This window comes from Cloeon dipterum, chromosome 4 (assembly GCF_949628265.1).
Source record: "Cloeon dipterum chromosome 4, ieCloDipt1.1, whole genome shotgun sequence".
NCBI lineage: Eukaryota > Metazoa > Arthropoda > Insecta > Ephemeroptera > Baetidae > Cloeon > Cloeon dipterum.
The window spans coordinates 2287367-2306529 of NC_088789.1; the positions used below are offsets into that span (position 1 = coordinate 2287367).

At 42.1% G+C, this 19163-nt stretch overlaps 2 protein-coding genes across 2 annotated transcripts in view; one reads left to right on the top strand and one right to left on the bottom strand.

Moving 5' to 3' along the window:
- Window positions 1-19163, top strand: part of LOC135944583 (14 kDa phosphohistidine phosphatase-like) — a 59515-nt gene that overhangs the window by 5191 nt on the left and 35161 nt on the right. The gene's annotated exons all lie outside the window — the stretch shown is intronic.
- The window catches only part of LOC135944578 (arrestin homolog), a 43271-nt gene that overhangs the window by 4269 nt on the left and 19839 nt on the right, over window positions 1-19163 (bottom strand). Inside the window, exons 2-5 of the mRNA XM_065491618.1 lie at window positions 13053-13214; window positions 6037-6172; window positions 4854-5009; window positions 2163-2310 (exon numbers count right to left, since the gene is read on the bottom strand). Of these exons, the coding sequence (XP_065347690.1) occupies window positions 2163-2310; window positions 4854-5009; window positions 6037-6172; window positions 13053-13214 (602 nt within the window). The remainder of the gene's footprint in view (window positions 1-2162; window positions 2311-4853; window positions 5010-6036; window positions 6173-13052; window positions 13215-19163) is intronic.

Consider the following 19163-nt stretch of genomic DNA (forward strand, 5'->3'; position numbering starts at 1 on the left):
TAATTAAATATTATATATTTATAAATTAACCTCTATTTGAATTTTTGCAAATATTTTGCTTATTCGTTCACAACTATTGGAAAATATTTAAATTTATTAAATATTCAGAATATTCGCCTTTGTGTTTGAGATAATCGTGATAGATTGCTATAGGTAAACTATGATCGTAGGAATTGATTCCATTTATTGTTTGAAATGTATTAAGGGCGCATAACTTACATTTAAACTCATATTTATGTTTATGCTCTTATGGTACAAGCGCATTATCATTCTTATTGCCTAGAGGAAAATAAAAGCACCTATCAAACGTTTGGAATTGGCTAATATAACGGTGAGCATCGGAGTTTGGGGTCCGGTAAGAAGCTTACGAGTTGAGTTTGGAAGCTGGCCAAAGAAGATTTACTTTCGCATGTGAATCCTGATCAGGGCTCTTGTTTACTCTAAAAGGTTTATTGATTTTACGCGCCAACCTAGGCGATGCCTCAATTAAACTTGTTTTTGCACTCCCAGCTTGAAACGGCTGGTACTAAAGCTGTGCAAATGCTCTTGTTGAGCACATTGTTCTGTTGCATCGACATCGACACAGCAACCAGCTAAATGCGTAAAAATTCGCAAGGCTCTTTAGAAGAACCAACGACAAATACCTCTGTTTCTTTTAAGGAATTTCTAATTTAGTCTAATAATAAATTGAAATGTTGCCAACGGTGCGAGGGAAACTGAATAACGCAGAGGATCACGGGCCAATGTCTGACAACTCAGGATCACGGCTGTGACGCATTCACATTTTTCTATCAAAGGCATTCGTGCATGAAACCTAGGAAAAGCTTGGAGCAAAAGATCCGGTGTAATAGATTTTGCAAAAGAGGTTTTTGCCAGACTTTATCGCATTCATACTCCAAGAGGTATTCTATCGCGTTCGCACGATAAAAGGAGAGTTGCTTTTAGTGTTCACCGATTCGGTCAGCGAACAGCCGATTTCGCCATACTTCCCCAAGTTTTCTTTCATATCGGGCAAGCGACGCGGAAGTAATTGCTCCTCGGAATTGATCCAGCGGCCAAGATTGGCTTTTGTGTATTAGTTCCATTTATATACGCACACCCAACGGCGAGTTCGGTGGTGCATTTCCCCTTGGGGATAATGAATCAGGACTCTCCTCGTAATTAAATTGACCTCCGAAGTTTGCGGTGGGTGTGTTGGCGGAAAAGCCTTGCGTCGCGTTCCTCGCTAATAATGGACCAGAATCGACCACGCGAGTTCGCAGAGCCGTTTGTTTTCATTTTCGCCGTTTTTTTTTCTTTTTTTTTATTGAATTCGCTATTCGCTGCTCTTCAGAACACTAAAGTGACGTTTAGCGGCCTCCTCCGCTGAAACGGACAGGTACACGCCATGGCAAACAAGATAATTGAATTACACTACAGCGGCGTAGGCGTGGATTCTGAGAAATGATATTGATATTAATGTGTGGTTCTCAGTATGTCAGCCGTAAATTTCGCTTTAGTGACGTTTAAAGGATATTAAATTCTCCGGCAAAAGTGCGGTGATGCGAATCTCAATATGAATATGTCGGGTTCGTACGCATTTCAATAATATGTATTCGCCTGCACGAGGATGTATGGTGCCAATTAAGCTGCCGCGTTTGACACATTCATTGCGGACAAATAGATACGTACGATGGATCAGTTGGTTTTCGTCACAAATTTTATTCATTGGGATTTCAGTTCGATAGTATTTCTTAAATTAGTAGAAAATGTGAAAGAATCTTCATCTTGCAGTGCAATAAAAAATTAACCAGGAAAAATAAACAAATATATATAATAATTTATTTGGAATGAGACGTCAATACAGCTTATTTAAAAATAGCAGAACGCAGGAGCAGGAAATTAATCCGCATACTATCCCCTTTAGAGAGGAATTGCTACTGATGAAAGGTATTGCGATCACGTCGAGAAGTGCCACAAGAGGCGATCAGCGAGAGATCGATCCGCCAATTTGAGCGACCGACTACCGGCGTCGTATTTCATGTCCAACTATTTTGCAACGTGGACACGCATTGTAAATAATAGAAGCATACACGCCGGCCGGCCTCCTGATCGGCGCGCACATAGCAAAAAGCGTCCCGAGGGCGGCAGCCGGGTGTCACGTTGGATTGAGTGAGACTTACCGACAAAGGCTCTGACGTCGTAGCTCGTTCCGATGGGAGCTCCGTTGTACTCCTTGGCGGGCACGAGTTGAACACTGGGTGGTGCGATCGGCGTTACTTCGAGGCAAAATGGATATGCATTAGGGCCCAGTCTTTTCACTAACGCCTCCTAGGAAATCAAAATATATTCAATTAATTTATATTAAAAATTATTGATTGATTTACAATACACCAGATGCATAAGCCCTTAGTGTTCGAAGCTGCCAACAGATGGCGCCACCGTATACTTTAGTAATAAATATAATTGAATCGTAAAAAAAACTTTTTTGTGGAATATCTTTTCCGAAGTTTCTACCGCGAATTGCTGGACTGATTTTGGTTTTCAGCACGTAAAAAGAAATCATATTAAGTGAAGAATGCACAGTAGCTAGATTGAGTCTGAAATTGCAGCAGAAGTGCCTTAATATTAAATTTATTACTAAAGTATACATTGGCACCATCTGTTGGCGGCTTCGAACAATAAGGGCTTATGCAACTGGTGAATTTAACATAAAAAATTAGATTTATTGCGGATCAGCCGAGTCACATACATTCCCACATCCAAAACGCAAACAAAATAACAAATTAAAAAATGAGAAAAGTGGATTTTTTCTTTTTTGTGCTGCCCAACAATTTCTCTTCTTTTTTTCTTACATTTTAAATTGTCCTTTTAAACCATAAAATGCTTGTCAATTCTTATTATTCCGGAAAGGATTCTACACGATGGCAAACAATAAAATAAACTAGAGAGCGAAATTGAAGGGCATTATTAAAAAAGAGGCTCCATGAGCCTGTTGTTTTCCCTTGGGGTGTAGCGGTAGCGGATGAAATGAAATGTGCTGTCTTAACGTTCACAGAGAGGCACGTAGCATTGTTTCGTTGCGGCTGATGGGGTGGTTCGATCGCAAAAAGTGCCACAGGCTGCATTGAATTAGGGTCGTCTTACAAGCCGTAGAGAAACTGAGATATCGATTCAATTGTTCCTCGAAATCGAACGTTGCTTTGAAACCACACTCGCTAGACATTTCGCGGTTTCGCAAAATTTGGGCGTATCAGAGGATGTAGGAGTTATTGATTTTAACCTCCAGCTACGCTGAAAATTGATATTTTTCAATTTGTGTTAGTGTCAAATGGCACTCCTACGAGTTACAAATCAAACGAAACAAAGCACTCTGGTGAATGAATTCGACCGCACAGATGTATTTGGTTCCGCCACGCTGGAGTGCATTTTCCACAATCGCAGCGGGCCAGATGCCCGTGGATTTAATTTTATCTCTTGGAGAGGACGGGCGCGTGTGTCAACGGACCGACTGTGTATTTATTTTCGATTGGCACTGCCAGTGATGGGGGTTTGTTTTTTGATAAACAACATTTTGCGAGTAGTGCTTTCATCGGTTCCTGCGTTGTTTTATTTGCTCAAGTGACGTCACAGTGAGTGTACTCGAGCGACGGATTTTTTTATCATCAATTCATTCTCGCTACTCTAATTGCTGTCAGGCTTTTGTGACGCGCGAGAGATGTTTATCTCTGCTCTTTTCATACTTTAATATAGCCTGACTCTATTTATGAATTCGATTTATGAAAGTGGCCAGTTCGGATTGAAACCTTTTATGGTAACGATAGAGAACACGCAGGCCTTGTTAAAATGAGAAGATCGTTGTTTGGGCGAGCATAATATTTTACCAAATGGCTACCGGTAATCGATCTCATCAAAAGCAGCTTTGATGCGTATATATGATATGACAGTTGGTATCATAGGCTTCTGAGAGGAGAGGAACGAGGCTTTTGGCGGGTTAGAATTGCCCTCTGTTTATTGATTGCTTTTGATATATTGGCCTCTATATTTGCAGACCATGCTCGCGGCTTATCATATGTCAAAGGCAGCAACAAGAGGTGAGATCCTCTTGTTGGATGCTAACTGCAGAAGTATTTTCGCAGTTCTGCTTGAATTTCACGGGGCAAATTTTAGATGAGAAGCTTTTGCAAATTCCAAAGCGTTTAGGTCCTTTATACATTTGTACGATGAATACTCTCCCAATAATTGAATTCTGTTTCAAATGGCATGGCGTCTGCAGTCTTTCATCTAAATGCTCGCAGAGGCGGAAGAAGCTCTGCCTCTGTTCAATCATTGAAAATTCACGCGCAGGTGATTCTTGGAAATGTCCTTCCCTATCATCGCCCACACACCGAATTTATTCTGCAAAGTGATCAATGGTTGAATTTTTGCCATTGCCCAATTACACCAGGAAGTGAATTTGCTCTTTGCGCATCAATTGAGTATTTGAGCCTTTCAATTCGTTACAAAGTAGTGCTGATCTGAATGTGCTGATCTGAATTTGCAGAACTAAAAAGCGCACCGCAGGCGCAGTCGATACTGTGCCGTGTATCTTGAAGGTCATGCGGGTAGCATAGGCGTCCGCTCAGCGTGCAGAACAAGCGCCCGCCACCTCTCTCGCACTTAATTAAATGGAAGTTCAATCCGGCCTACGTGATTTTCACCTGTGCAGTGCTTCTTAGCGCGGCTGAATGTCGGCGAGAAATGAATTTGGCGCGATCGGCTAATCTAGGCCTGGCACCGCCGACAGATTAGGTGCGAGCTGTGTGCTCAACAAACACGCCGGTCGAGGAGCAACTTAATTAGCCGGGTTTACCGAGAAAGTAGCTTTCGCTCACCTGCAGCGGAGTGACATCTTGAGCGTGCTTGTCATGCGGGTTCGGCCCTGGGTAGAGCCTGCTCAGGGACATGACGGCTTCGTTGCAGAACCTCAGGCCCATCACCTCCTCGTCTTCGCGGCCGTACCTGAACGTCAGGGTGACTTGGCCGAAAACCTGCAAATTCCAGCTCTCATAAAATTCTCTTTTTTGAAATCATATACATCCTTGAAAATTTTTGTAAACCGTATCACGTTCCAAGGGCTCTTAACTTGTAAGTGGAATGTAATATGATATAGCACTATGTAAAATATCGATCAAAATTTAAGTCTTAAACAAAAATACCATCCCACGGTTGCAAAATTCTGGAAAATACGTGTTGCCAATGCATGAACTCAGTTGAAGTCAAAATTGACCTAATAATAAGTAGCAGTGTAAATTTTTGAGAAAAGTGTCGACAAATGGTGATGACTGTCTCCTTACTTGAAATCTTATTTTATTTCGCAACATATAGTTTCCCTAAATGGTTTCGTACGCTGATAGACAGATCTCGACGAGAGGAATTGAAATCTGCCTAGAAAATGTGGTCAGGTGCTGGAAATTTTGGAGAAAATTTGAATTTTCACTGTAGCAAGGTCCTTTTTTTACTTATACAAATTGATTATCGATGAGCTGCTGATTTAAATAATTTTTAACTACCGCCCTTTAAAAATGTTACATTTAATTTGCAATAATGCAGCCGCGGAATGATCTATGTTAAAATCAACAAGTGGATTATTGTTGCAAGGAAGTGCGCATCTTCAGATACTTCAGAAAAATGCTTCGATATTGAAATTTTCTGAATATATGCGCTATATTGTCAAATAAACATTAACAATTGCTTTAAAAATTCAATTAGGCAAAGTTTTTAGAGATCTACAATTAGTTTACGATGCATATAAAACAGTCCATTATATAGATAACCATTTGGCATTTAGACAATTTTGGTTCATTTTACACAAGTAACAAACAAGAGCGCAGCTTCCTGCAAAAGCCTTCAGGCTCTCGATGCTAAGCAATGTTTGCAGATATATTGTAGATTTTGTATCATGTGTCATGAGTACGTAATTTGATCCAAAGTGAAACTGTTGAATGGATATTTTCGCCTATAGAAAAGTGCTTTTGCCGCGTCAGACACAAAGCTAAATTTAGCCACGATACTCACCTTCCTGTCCTGAACGTAGGTGGGATCAACCAGCAGGACGCCATACAGTTTATCGACCCGCGACTCTGAAATGACGAGGTCCCTGCTGCTGAGGTAGAGCGTGATTTTGTTGTTGGGCGCGCACTTCTTGAAAACCCTGCGAACATTCAATTCAATGCTGTGTATTCAGAACATGATACCCATTATTTAGTCATTTCGGCTCGTGAAATAATTATGCAATTAACGATTCTTTCGTGCTCTTTAATGCGTGTGATGCACTGCTTCAAAGCAATGATGCACTTGCCAACTATTCACCGGCATGATGCTTGCGTGAGGATTGCCGCAGCTGCTGCTTTTCGACCCCTGACCACAAGCCGCGATGCAAGCTTTGACCCAGATCCTTATTCAAATTTAGTTTGCCCGTTGTCTCGTATATAACGATCGATATTCCGTTCGTCGCAAAAACCGCACTTTCCTGATTGCATTGACAACAGGTGATGGACGTCATTCGTTGCGATGTATTGAAAAAAATTCTTATGTTCAAATCGATTTCCCTAAAATTTCTAGCGTCGAAAATTGTTATTAACATGCCGGAGGATATTTTAATTTTCCTAGATGCAGAAGAAAAAGCCATCCATGCCTTCCGTGAAGCGCTCATTTGTGGCTGTCATTAATTGGGCACGTAGTTTGCTCGCCCTTTCTTCCCAATATCGATATTCTGTTTTCCATTAAAGCTGATAGCTAAACCATCTTGTGTTCTAGGCTCTATTATAATCAGCAAATTGCCTTATAAATTTTGCAACGCGCGAGCCAAGATTGCAGGCGGAAGATCCCTCATTAAAGCTTAATTACCCAAGTCAATCTCCCGAATATAATGCAAACTGCCGGCGTCAGAGTTGGGAATTAGCGCGTTCAATGGTTAGCCTGATTATTAATTGAGTGAGCGAGGGAACGAAGTGAGGTCCCGAAACGGCAGACTGGCGTCGCCTCGCTCTTTATTTTTGCTTCGTTATCGCGGCGGTGCTGAAATAATGAAGCCAACTTGGAACATGCATATACACAGAGAGAGCAAAGCTGCACCACCCGGGGCGAACGGCGAACGCGCGCGAGCTGACTCGTGAGATGGAGAGAGAGAGCGCGCGTTGCCATGTTGTCTCCGCAGGTGCTCGAAACGACGTTTTTGCTCACAGTCTCGACGGCTGATGAGCCAGCGGATGAAAATGGGAAAGACTACAGCCAGCGAGTAGATTGAAATCCTGCAAAGTCCTTTGACGCCACCTCAGGCTTGGTATTTTAGACACGCGGCTCTGCAACTTTGATGCAATCGAGCGTCGGTCAGCGTTATAGAGGACTTCAAACAGATTTATGCTCTGCCAAGATCAAAGGCAAATCTTCCGGCTCTTCTAAAAGCAAAATAAAAAGGGCAGCCAAGTGCGTCGTTACTGTCGCAATTAAAACAGTTTTCTTTTTGACAAAAGGGAGGCAAGGCTTTTTAAATTCATTTTCCCTTTGACAATTCAAAGAGAAAATAGTTAGCAGCCTGAGTGAGGACAGAATAAAAGTTAAAATGGTTAGTTTTGCTACATGAATTTAATTAAAAACTACATACGTCAAGAATAGAGTTTAGGTGTTAAATCTTGTCTTTATTTAAACCAGATTGGAATGTTCCAAAAATACATATTGAAATTTATCCTGATGAACACGACAAAATCTTCCAGCTAGATAAAACAAGTATGTTCATCTCTCTAATGACGTTATTTTCCACGTTCGATGTAGTAGCTTAACTCATCTTGGAAGACTGATCCCGATCAAGTAACTAATTATGCCTTGAATGTAACAAGACAGGTCCCTCTGGCAAGATTTTCCCAATTTGACGTAAGATGGCGAAAACGCCTTTGCCCTCGGCGTTCGTGGAAGGTTGGTTCCAATTAAAAGTTAGGTCATTCGGCAACTCCTTTAAGGAGACGTTAGTTCCAATTGCGGCAAGAGGTGCTGAAGTTTTTTAATAATGCGTCAAAGGAACCCCATCGTGAATCTGGATTAGAGACCGCGTCGCTCATTCACTTTTCGTTTCCGTGGGCTGTTCTCATTAAGACTTGCATTTATTTGTGGGTTCCACGATAAACAGTCCTGATTTCCTCATTTAAAACCGCTCAAAGTTGAATTTTTACTCAGAAAGTCTGCAGATTTCGTGGCTAGTGTATGATTTCACTAACTATAGGGAATGTGAAAAGAAGCAACCATTTTAGATTCTAACTCGGAATTTTTTCCGCCGAAACACTCTTGCGCTTGCTTCATTAATGAAATTTCGAACAGGCGTGTAAGTGGCACATTCGCCGCAGGTGTTGTTTGAAGTCTGATATATCGGAACGGCAAGGTTCAAAAACCGCGGCCGCAAAGTTTCTTGTGTCAGATAGCTTGGCCTCCACTTTTTTATTTTTCATTACTGCGTGGTGCACGATGAGAAAAATTTACAGCTGTGTTGACATGGTTTTCAGCCAGGCCGGCTTGATTAAAGCCGTGCTACACTCTTTTGATTAATTTTTTACTCGCCCCGCATAACCTTTGAAATATTAATTCTGCTTCTCGCGCTTCTTGTTTAAACTAAAAATAGAGCACGTGCATTCCACGCTTTTTGAGTGCGAATCGAAATGTTGATTAGCATGGAGCGGCCCTCGTAGCTGTAGATCCCCCGAAAACAATGGGATACCCTTTAGGATCTGGTTTTGCAGCACACACTCGTCAAATATTTACCCACCAGCCGGTCGTTAACAATACTTCATTCTCGTGGCTCGCTCCAATCTAACAAAGACAAACAAGTCGTGGGCAAGTTATCCAGGCCCACGGAAAGCGAAGCACTACTTGTAGAAACGAACTCGGAACTGAAATACAACATCAAAGTTTCGCATGTAGATATACATCTTGTACATTCTCCCTAAAATAACGCTCTAGAGTCGACCCTTTCGTACAATTTGTGTCCGCAACAGAAACTGTGTATTTGATTCTGACTGAATGTACTTCCTGCGATGCGACATTTTCAAATTAATTTTCCTGGAAATGCCTCCTCCTTCTCATCACGGCTCACGGCAGCTTTCCAATATGAGATTCAAGCGTAGTTTATCATTCAAGTAATAATCTAGACGGCCTAATCTAAATCACCGGGGGCCGGATTCACGCGACGGGCAGATACGACGTTTGGTAGAGCACGGCAGGAAAGTAACAAACGTAAAATTAAATTGGTTTGGAAACTTTATCAACAATTAATATTTTTGTTATCATTTCTTTGCTAACAGCTGATTAGCCCGGTAATTGGTGAGCCGACCATTAGATGGCACATCAGACCAATGGAAATGTAACAAAATACGCGGAAATGAAATTATTGGGTCGGCACACCTCTTTTTTGACGCTTCTGATTGGCCGCTGGACTGTCTCCTGATTGACCTGCATTACTTCGACGCCATATTGAATTCTGACCGGCGAGAACCAACACAGATCTTAACCTGGCCCCCGGTGATCGAAATGGGAAATTTTGTACCAACTGTAATGAACCGTAAATCCTGTCACTGCACAAACACACTCGAATTAATTGAATTACCTCTTTTGTTTCGAAAAGCTAGAACAAACTGTTTGCTAAGCGCAATGCAAATGAACAAACAACGAGGTTACAACGAAAAATATCCTCGTTGACAATGTCACGCTCGTGTTTGTTCACTGGGTTAACAGAACAGTAAAATAAACTGACTGCTTCGCAACCGAGTCTTTTTTTCCAGGTAAAAGACACGCCTTACCTGGGCTCATTAATTGTAATCAAATTATTTCCACTATAGTCGTCCTAGTATTTAAAATCGGCCAATAATGACGTGCTGCACAGGATACTGGTGCTTCATTAATTAAAATTATCACCTTGTCAAGCAATGAGTGATGGACGCGGTTGCGGTAAAATCGATGCAAACCACCAACACTGGCTGGTGCAAAACGTTTCCGTAAGAATGTACCTCTCTGATACATCATTTTGGCGCTTGAATAGAGAACGTTCATTACCAGCAGATGAGTTGCTTTCAACCGCGCAAAATAAATGCTATACGCATTTTAATGGATTAGTCAATTCATTTAGAAAAATTCCGAGTTAATCTAACTTTTTCTCTTTGCGATGTCAAGCTTATTCCTCGACTGTGGCTTAGCCGTTAATGCTTTTAAAGAGCAATGCCGAGAAAGCTTACGCACACACTCTAATTGAAAAAGTTCTTTCCGCAACGCAGCCTATTCAAATCACACACTCGTCGCCTTTGCATTTCTGCTGCTGAACTCCCAGTGGGGCTGCGAGACTCGGATATTCCCGCCAGCAGTAAAAGCCCGAGCTTTATTAGCAATTATAGCAGATTGCATGCATGCGACGAGTGCAAATGTCAAGGGTCAACTGGCAAACGCCATGCTAAACAGAGCGTATTAACGATCCCGAACCTCAAATCGGAGCTTTATTTCCGAATTTGGCGCGCTCAGCAGTGAAGATGAGACCAAAGTGGGGCCCGACATAAAACTGAAGCGAGTAAAAAAAATTTTACGCCAGACAGTAGGTCACTTTTTACGACGGCATCGGAAGCAGTAAAACACGTGGCAAATTAGATGGTATGACCTCCAGTGCCGCACGCGCTATTTATTTTGCTATTTCCAGGCCGGTCTTGTCCATGTTTGATTAATTCCAGCAGCAACTCGGGTTCAACTATTGCCTGCCTGTTCCTGCGGGTAATCAAAGCTATAGCAATTCGACTTCGCAGCGTGAGAGTCGAATAGAACTCGTCGGCGCTGGCAACCAATGTTACGGCTCCCCATTCAAGATTCGAGGGAAGCATCTCGAACGCACGCGTCCTATTCTCAAATGGGATTGATTCAACAACTCCTACTTGGAGGAACATTTCGCCTGTATCGAGTTTCACGCCGCATGAATACGATTTGCACAAGTTTACGTCGAACCCTTTGCAAGTCAAATGAGAAATTCCTGCCTGTTGAGAGCAAGTTCTAAGGTTGAATTTAATTGACAATTAATCATTTCCAACCCCAATTTGAATTTGATGCAGCAAGAGCAGAAGTTTGAAATTGACGATATGGAATGCAGGGCTTTCTATTTTAATTACAATTACTACAGAACCTAATTTTAAGATGATCATATTTGAAAATACGAATGTAAAATAGATTCTCAAATTTTAAAAATTAGTAAATTGTTATTCTCACAATAAGACCTAGTCCAGGATGTGCCCAAACTAGTAAAGTGCGAAAAGCACATAATTACAAGCACAAACGCTTTAAAATTGTGTGGTAATTCACCAGTTGGTGTTCGAAGCCTCCAACAGATGGCGCCACCGTATACTTTCTATTTTTTAAGACTCTTCCGCTGCGATTTCAGACTCAATCCTGCTGATGTGCATTCTGCTCCTAGAATAATTTCTTTATACGTGTTGAAAACTAAAATTAGTCCTGCCATTCACCGTAGAAACGAAAAATAGTGATTTTTCACGATTCTACGGCGATTGGCTTGACCGATTTTGGTTTTCAGCTCGTCAAAAGCAAACATATTCAGTAAAACAGTGGCAGGATTGAGTCTGAAATCGTAGTGGAAGTGCTTTTAAATCGAAAGTCTATGGTGGTGCTATCTGTTGGCGGTTTTGAACTCTAAAGGCTTACCGAACTGGTGAATTACATTGAAATTTTGCGGCAGTATCATTGGTTGGAACCAGCTTTCAGGAAAAGTAGCAGAGCTTTCTGCAGCAAACCGCTTATGAAATAGTCCCTGCATTTAACCTCACAAGACACAGAGTTTGCATTATTTAATTACTCTCGCGTTGGAAAGTTTTCCAAGGCAAGCAGCTCGCTGAGCAGCCATGCTGCGCGAGTTGCGGCTGAGATTAATTCCTCCAACATAAGTTCCAGAGTGATTACGGTCGGCAGCAAGCAAAGCGGGTGCGGTTTCAGAGAAATAACTCAGCCCCGAAAACACGTGTCTCGGCCGCACAATGCGAAATATTTCCACTCACAATCAGCAGCGGCGGTTAGTGGTGTGAGAATTCCGACAGGCGTCGATGGAATTCAATTCGTCCGCCCCGTTATCAGCGCCTCCGATAATTTATGCGTAGCCAGCCTGCTGAGTCTGCATGGTGACAAGCTTAATCTTCTTTACCTGGCCGCGTTTAATGCGTCTCACAGTTCCCCCGGGGGCCTCTCTTTTCTCCCGCCCGTCTTTAAAGTTGCCAAGCGTCGTTAACTGCGTGGCCACCGCTGTCCGACGGGGCCGGCGGGCGGGCGAATCCACGCCGCAGACGATGAACGGAACGGAAAAGGAAAAGTGCCTTTGTTTTGTTTCGCGTCTGAATTTCTCCAGGGGTTTCGGCGTAATTGAAAATGCGTCGACAGGTTCGATCCTTAATTAAATGTCTTACTCAAATGCCAATAGCACATTTCCTTCTGCGAACGTGAACTCGCTCTATGTGAGTGAGTCGACTTTCATTAGTGTTGTTCTGCTCTAGACTTTAATTTAATCAGCGTGAATTGCAGATTTAATTAATTTGAGAACAATGGAGAACGGATAAAAAGGTCAAACATACATCATCTCAGAGGGAAAGCTCGTATTTTCGCAAAATCAACTTCAGAAAATTCACTAAATTCTGGATTTTCACATGCGCTAGCATTTTTCCCGATCGCTATATATTCATGAGTCTAATCGATTACATATATATCTTTTATTGCAAATGCAAAACCACCTTCTGAGCGTGTGTTCTGCCGCAATTTTGTATATGAGCTCTTCATCCTCTACTGCCGGTGGAATTTACTTTATATTTCGACGTCAAAGGTCGTCCGTTCCCTCAAACCAAATAAAATCACAACCACTAAAACCATCCCCGTCATGGGAAAGAGTGCTTTCCGCGACACATGTCTCTCTTATCTGCCTAAGGCTAAGGAACATCTTGCTCAGCCTCCGCTATTTTTCTTTCCACTCAGTTCAGAGGGGAAAACAGCAAATTAAACAGAGAGAATTTGACACCAACCTTTGTGAGCTGATATTGTCGTGGGTGGAAGGCAGCGCGGCCGGGGTGCTGGCCCTTCGGAGCCGAGGACACGCGGTTGCCGTCGGACTGCCTCTGTCTCCGCTGGGGGGTAGTGATCGAGGCGAAGGGTTGTCCACACAACTGGTGCCCCCATTTCTGGGCCTGAGAACAAAGGATCGAAAATTTGTAGCTAGAAAAAGAGTTGCTAGACCTAGAGTTTATTTTAAAAAAAATGTAAACAAGTTCTATTTTTCTGAAGCTTTCTGACAATATAGTTATCAGGAAATTAGGCCTAATTTTTATTGTTTCCATTCATAATTTTTTACGATGATGGAAAGGGTCGGAAGTTAAAAGTGCCTTTTCATTTGAGGCGTCCAAATTGGTCCAAAACGCGAAAAAAACCTCACAACGTTAAAATTTTTACTACAGTCCTGCTACAAAAATTTTAACGCAGCAGGCGAAAGTAATTGTTTTTCCCCCACCCTCTGTTTTAACGTTCTAGCTCATCAAAAGCTGTTAAATTCGCACCCCTTTCTCCTGGGGCTAAATCTCAACGCTTCGGTCTTCAACACAGACAAAGGAATTAATTACCATCATTTCTTTTCTCTCGGGGAGAAATGAGCTCAAGTTTGATGAGTCTGCAGGTTTGGCGATCGACCTGCTAAGCGAACTGATGTGTCCATTATCACGAGGACAGGCAGCATAAAAATCAACTGCAGATGAGAAAGTGCGAGGCGACTGTTCCGCCCAAACACACATACATAGGTATAGAATGTAGTCTTTCTTGTGTGCGTGTGTGACGTCAAAGGCTTGTTTGGAGCGAGTTGTGCTCCGCACCCACGGGCAACCTTAATTTATTATTTCCCAACGTTGCACTGTTTTTGCCCTGCGACTTATTATGTCCTGTCCGGTCGCCGTGAGATTTATTTTGGCCGGACCCAATCGAGAAGACGCTGAGTTGGCAGATGTTTACTCTTTTTCCTTCTTGACACACGAACGGGCTCGCTTTGTTGAACAGTCGATTTACTCAAGGTGACGATTTAATTCTCTGGATCTGCTATGTGTCTATCCAGGTCTTTAATTTACTTTATTTTAATGGAAGTATAGACTTTGATACATCCCTTAGGATTTAACTTTATTTTCGTTGAGCAATCCATCACGAGTTTATAATTATTCCTCTCTCCCTCTCGTGCGAATTCTCTAAATGTTTGGGCTTGTAGCCAAAATAAGCTAATTTTTTCATCCTCTCTCATCATCAAATTTAATTTTTGGTCTGCTCGCAAACACATAATTTAACAACTTAGGCGTGAAAAGAGAACTGGTCGATGAAATTAGCGAACGCTTTAAATCTGATGCATGGCAAATTTGAGTTTTTGAAGCATTCACCACAATATTGCACTCGGGCTCGTTATAAATTAACCAAGTTTCCGGCTGTGCACCGCGTGAGGTTGTTTAATAGAATTCCGCTCCGTAATTGATATGCCACTAGAGGTTTCCGCGCCGTCGTCAGAACGCATGGCGAAATGTGGTGTATGTATGTATTATTGTATTCATTTGCATGTACCCGCGTTTGTTTCGCCGAGCAACTTTAGCACGGCACCATGCTCTTAATTAAAACAGCAGCTTTCGTCAAATTTTCGTCCGCCCGACGGTGGATTTTGTGTAATCCCTTCGTCAAAACCTAATTCTCAACGGAACAGATGTTCAGTTCCACTCGAGAAACATATTCACCTGGGTACATTTCTTGGAACAAGAAACTTGAGGTACTTGGATTTGCTTTCCAAACAGCAAAGGAAAGTTGGCCCACCTTTAGTCTTTTTGCGCGCACTTCAACCCCTGTTTTTTGCACGATATAGAACAGACCTGATTGAGTCGTTTGGTTTGGTTCGATGCTGCAAGCAAAGCACAAGCGCGCTGCTGTTATAAAAGCCCAGCATCAGGTGATGTGCAAAAAATTGTGCCGCTCCTCTCGCAGAATACATATGTATCGATTTTTAACCCCGTTTTATGGACGCCGGGCTATAAGCCGGAGACCGCTTTCCATATACCTGCCTGCCATCCAACAGGCTTTATTGTGCTCGACTCGTTCTTTTCTGCGCTCGCCCTCTTCCCTTTCGCTCGCGTCGAAAAATTGAAAAATTGCTCCGGCAAAGTGAAGCACACGCTCAGCCAAATTTAAACATTCTACGTTTGCTGGCACACGACTCTTGCCCGCTACGTACGCTGGAGTAATTAAAAATTCTCTTTTAATTCACGAATGAATCCGAGCGTACAACAAATTCTCTCTTTCAAAAGGTTGTAAAATCTCATCTCTCGTACAATTTAGCAGGGATAAACGTCGACATTCAATGGGGGCTAAAAATGTTCCGTGTGGTTGCGCACAGACCCAAAAAACACATTAAATCCAAAATCAGATCCGCCGCGCCGTTGAAATTCTTGGAATTGATTTATGTTGGTGTCGCATTTCCTTCTTTTTACATTTAATAAGGGGATTTTTCCTTGAAATCCTCGAATCTAGGCTCCCATATCCAATTTTCGCCTTTATAATCTTAAAAAAGCCTCTCGACTCCACATCCTCAATACAATTTGCGGCTTTGGTAAATGTGCACGCGACCTTTTTTGGCAAAGACGTACGCCGAAAAATCGCATTAAGGCCGCCGAGTGGCACACGTCACTTGCGCGGATTAACTCTCGTTGATTGACAGAGTGCATTTATCAGCAGAAGGCGTCGCAACAATGCGAGCGGAAAATGGCTCTCGCCTATGACGCCGCCCGCGACATGTGATTGTATTACATATTACATTCATGTAGCGGCGTACGTGCCCTGCTACAATGGCGAACAGCTTTTGTCCCTCGGTATGTAACGTATTATATGCGTGTGTGTGAATTTCTCCACTCGGCTGACGCTTTTTATTGGACTGATGTGCTGTTAACTCCGTGTCACTGGCTGCTCTCATTGCTCGTCCGCACAAGTCGGATGCGGGAAATCGGATGAGCACGCGCCGATCCCGATCTGTTTCGCCGATCCTGATGGAAAATTGAACGGTATTTTTCTTTTTTGTGTTTGCTCTGCCATCAGCTTTCGAATTACGTTCGTAAATTGGAGAAAAATTAGCTTATATACTCTATGATCAGCCAATTATTTAACTACCGTAAAATTAAATTAAAGGTCAAAACTCGAAAATTACTGATGATGTCCTATATTTAATTTAAAAATACGTATTTGTAAGTCGGAAAAATACAAAGATCAATGACAGGAGAAAAACGCTTCTGAATTTTCTGTTGCTCACGTTCAGTCGCAGACTCAGTGACACATTTTTCTGACTACGAGAACAGCTGCACATGACTGCAATGCTCCGGCACGTATACACTTTGAATTTTGCTACAGATCAATAAAATCATCGCTCAGCTGTTCGTGTTTTTACTTCCGCTACTCGCTTCGTTACATAAAATTCCGTCCTTGGTTATTCCCCTAGCAAAAATCTGAGTGAGCGGTGTAATTATTCTCTCTGCGCGATATACACGCTGCTTTAACTCAAAGTACTGAGAGTAAAGGCTGATTAATATTCTACTATCCTTCACAATGATTGTTGAGTGCGCTTTCACCTGAAAGTATCTGCACAATTTTCCCTTGTGTACGAATGAAGCTGTAGACTCAATAAAGCATCAAGAGATAATAATATCGAGTTCCACGAAAGCATTATGCCCTTGCAGAATCAACATTCTGAGAAATAAAATATGCGAAAGCTTTTTGCGTGAAAATAAATTCTTCAAAAAACTACTCTTGTGTTTTAGTAGGGCGAAAACCTGACTTAATTTTGACTGGCAGGATATCTCAGCTAGAGTTATAAAATTTCAATTTCCTCTGTTTCTTAACACAGACTGGTTAGAAACTTTCTGGCCTGCAAAAGTTCCCAGAATAAATAGTCTCTGGTGGATAATTCAAAACTTTTCGTTGTCACGCAAATCTTAATTTGCAGGAGTGAGAAAGTTTGTTAAAGAGCGTTCTCCCTTCGTGCTCTAACAAAAATGTCCGGTTTCAATCTGTTTTGCTTCCTCTCGAGCGAGAAGACTATGGAGGAAAAGTATCACAAGATGTGCACGTCAATTTATTCATCGCAAAACTAGAGCACGGCATTTGTACGAGAGATGGAATGGGTGACAGTGCGTGTGACGTGTTATTTTGCGGCGGCAAGAGTGCAATTTCCTGACGCTAGCAGTCGCAATATGCTTTCTCACTGACAGGAAAGCAAGAAACTCTCGAAGCGAGCGAGAAATGGCGAGCAAGAGGGAAGTTGGCTGTCTCTGCGGCTCACCTATTTGCCAGAGAGAGAGAAACCGAATGGAAAGTTTGGCTGAGGGCTTTTTGCGTCTTTTGGTCTTGAATTAGCACTGCGCTGCCGGTGACTAATGCGCTTTTCCGCTCAATTTCATGCTCCTTTTCAACGCTCGCCACACATGAATTAGCCTTCCTCCAAGGGTTTCGTTCGCGTGGTTGATACGCCAGCACTTTCTGTCCCATTTGGCTCAACTCAAGAGACTCTTAATACCCTTCTGGAAGCTTATTAATATTGCTACCGATCTATTGGAAATGAACGTATCCTCACCGTCTGAGGTTTACGCCGCCGTCCTCTGCCTCTGCGACAGCCGCCAGCGATATTTCAATTCTAGAAATGTTTATTCCCATCCTAGTTGGAGAAATGCCTCCTTTTTGCACTCGAGAAGAAAAAGATGCAGCACAAAAAATAGTTCTGATGCGATGCGACATCGAATTTCTTGAGCAATGCTCAGCGTGGTATGCAACCTGTGCAACACCAATGGAGAAAATAATATATTCTGGTGAGCTCAATTCTAGATGTTTGTGCTAATGCCGATAAATGGTGATTTTTTTGCTGATATAATGTGTTTTTTATGAGTTTAAATTTGCGCAGAACATCATCTTTGTGAGCTAAAAATGAACAGAAGTGCGTTTCACCGCAACAATACTCGTGTTGGGATTTTTTGACAAAAAATGCGGCTATTTTTAGATGGTTTAATTGTCAATTAAGACGGTTTTTGTGCCTCTTTTTGGCTCCAATTAAGCGTCAGTTTTATCAAAGCCAATTACCGTGTCTCTTTTATTATTTTTGGCCAGCTTTATGTATCATTAAATTTACAGGCAGCATTGCAAAATACTCACTACATTCGTAGCACTGCAGTCAAGCTTATTTCATTTTTAAAAAGCGCTGCTTTTGTTTTAAAACTAATTTAAGTTCTTGTGGCTTTCTTAATTGCATTCCAGAAGATTTTGCTGCCTTTTCTTTGAGACATTTATTTTGAAACTAATTTTAGCATCCATTTGAATTTAGGACTAAAAAGTGTCCTTACTTTCTATTTTTCCTCACTCCAGAATTTAGTAAATGGCTAAATTTAAAAGTTGATATGCTTAGGGAAATTTTGAAGATCAAAAGATGGTTTTAAGTGTGGCTAAAAAATATTCAAAATTCATGTATTTCATGCTCACTTAATGCCTAAGTGTAAAAAGGACGCACAGAAAAAATCCCAACCCCATTTAACATCCTATGAGGAGCGATAAATCATCTCGACACAACCCAGTGGCTCTGCACGTGGAAGTTCCCTAGGAGAACTGAGCGAACTGAAGCAAATAATAATGCAGAAGGAGAGCTCGCGTGGGTGGTTTTCCCGTTTTGTCTCGCTTTTCTTTGCAGCTGTGCACGGTGTGGTGCATTGTTATTTTTTCTTAGAAAAAAAGCGGTCTCTTTCAAGAAAACGCGGCGACGCACGCACGAGAGCACGCAGCGGAGCAAAATTGGGTTTAAAAGAGCACACACAATCTCTCTCTGGCCGTGTGGGCAGCGACTTTTGTGCTCGCCATGCAAAATCGGCTTGAGCGAGCAGTCGGGCCTCACCGCACAGCGCTGATTCTCAGGGGGCAGGTGCTCCGAAAGTTCAGCCCGCACTGTGACGCACGAGCAAAAGTGCTTTTTACCATAAGAGGAGGTGCAAATTGAATCAGATCCGACACACAAGGACCTTTCATCCTCTTTGCTCTTGTAAAGTGGCGCGGGAAACTTCTTCAAATGCTTCAATTATTGTTTGAGAAACACCAAT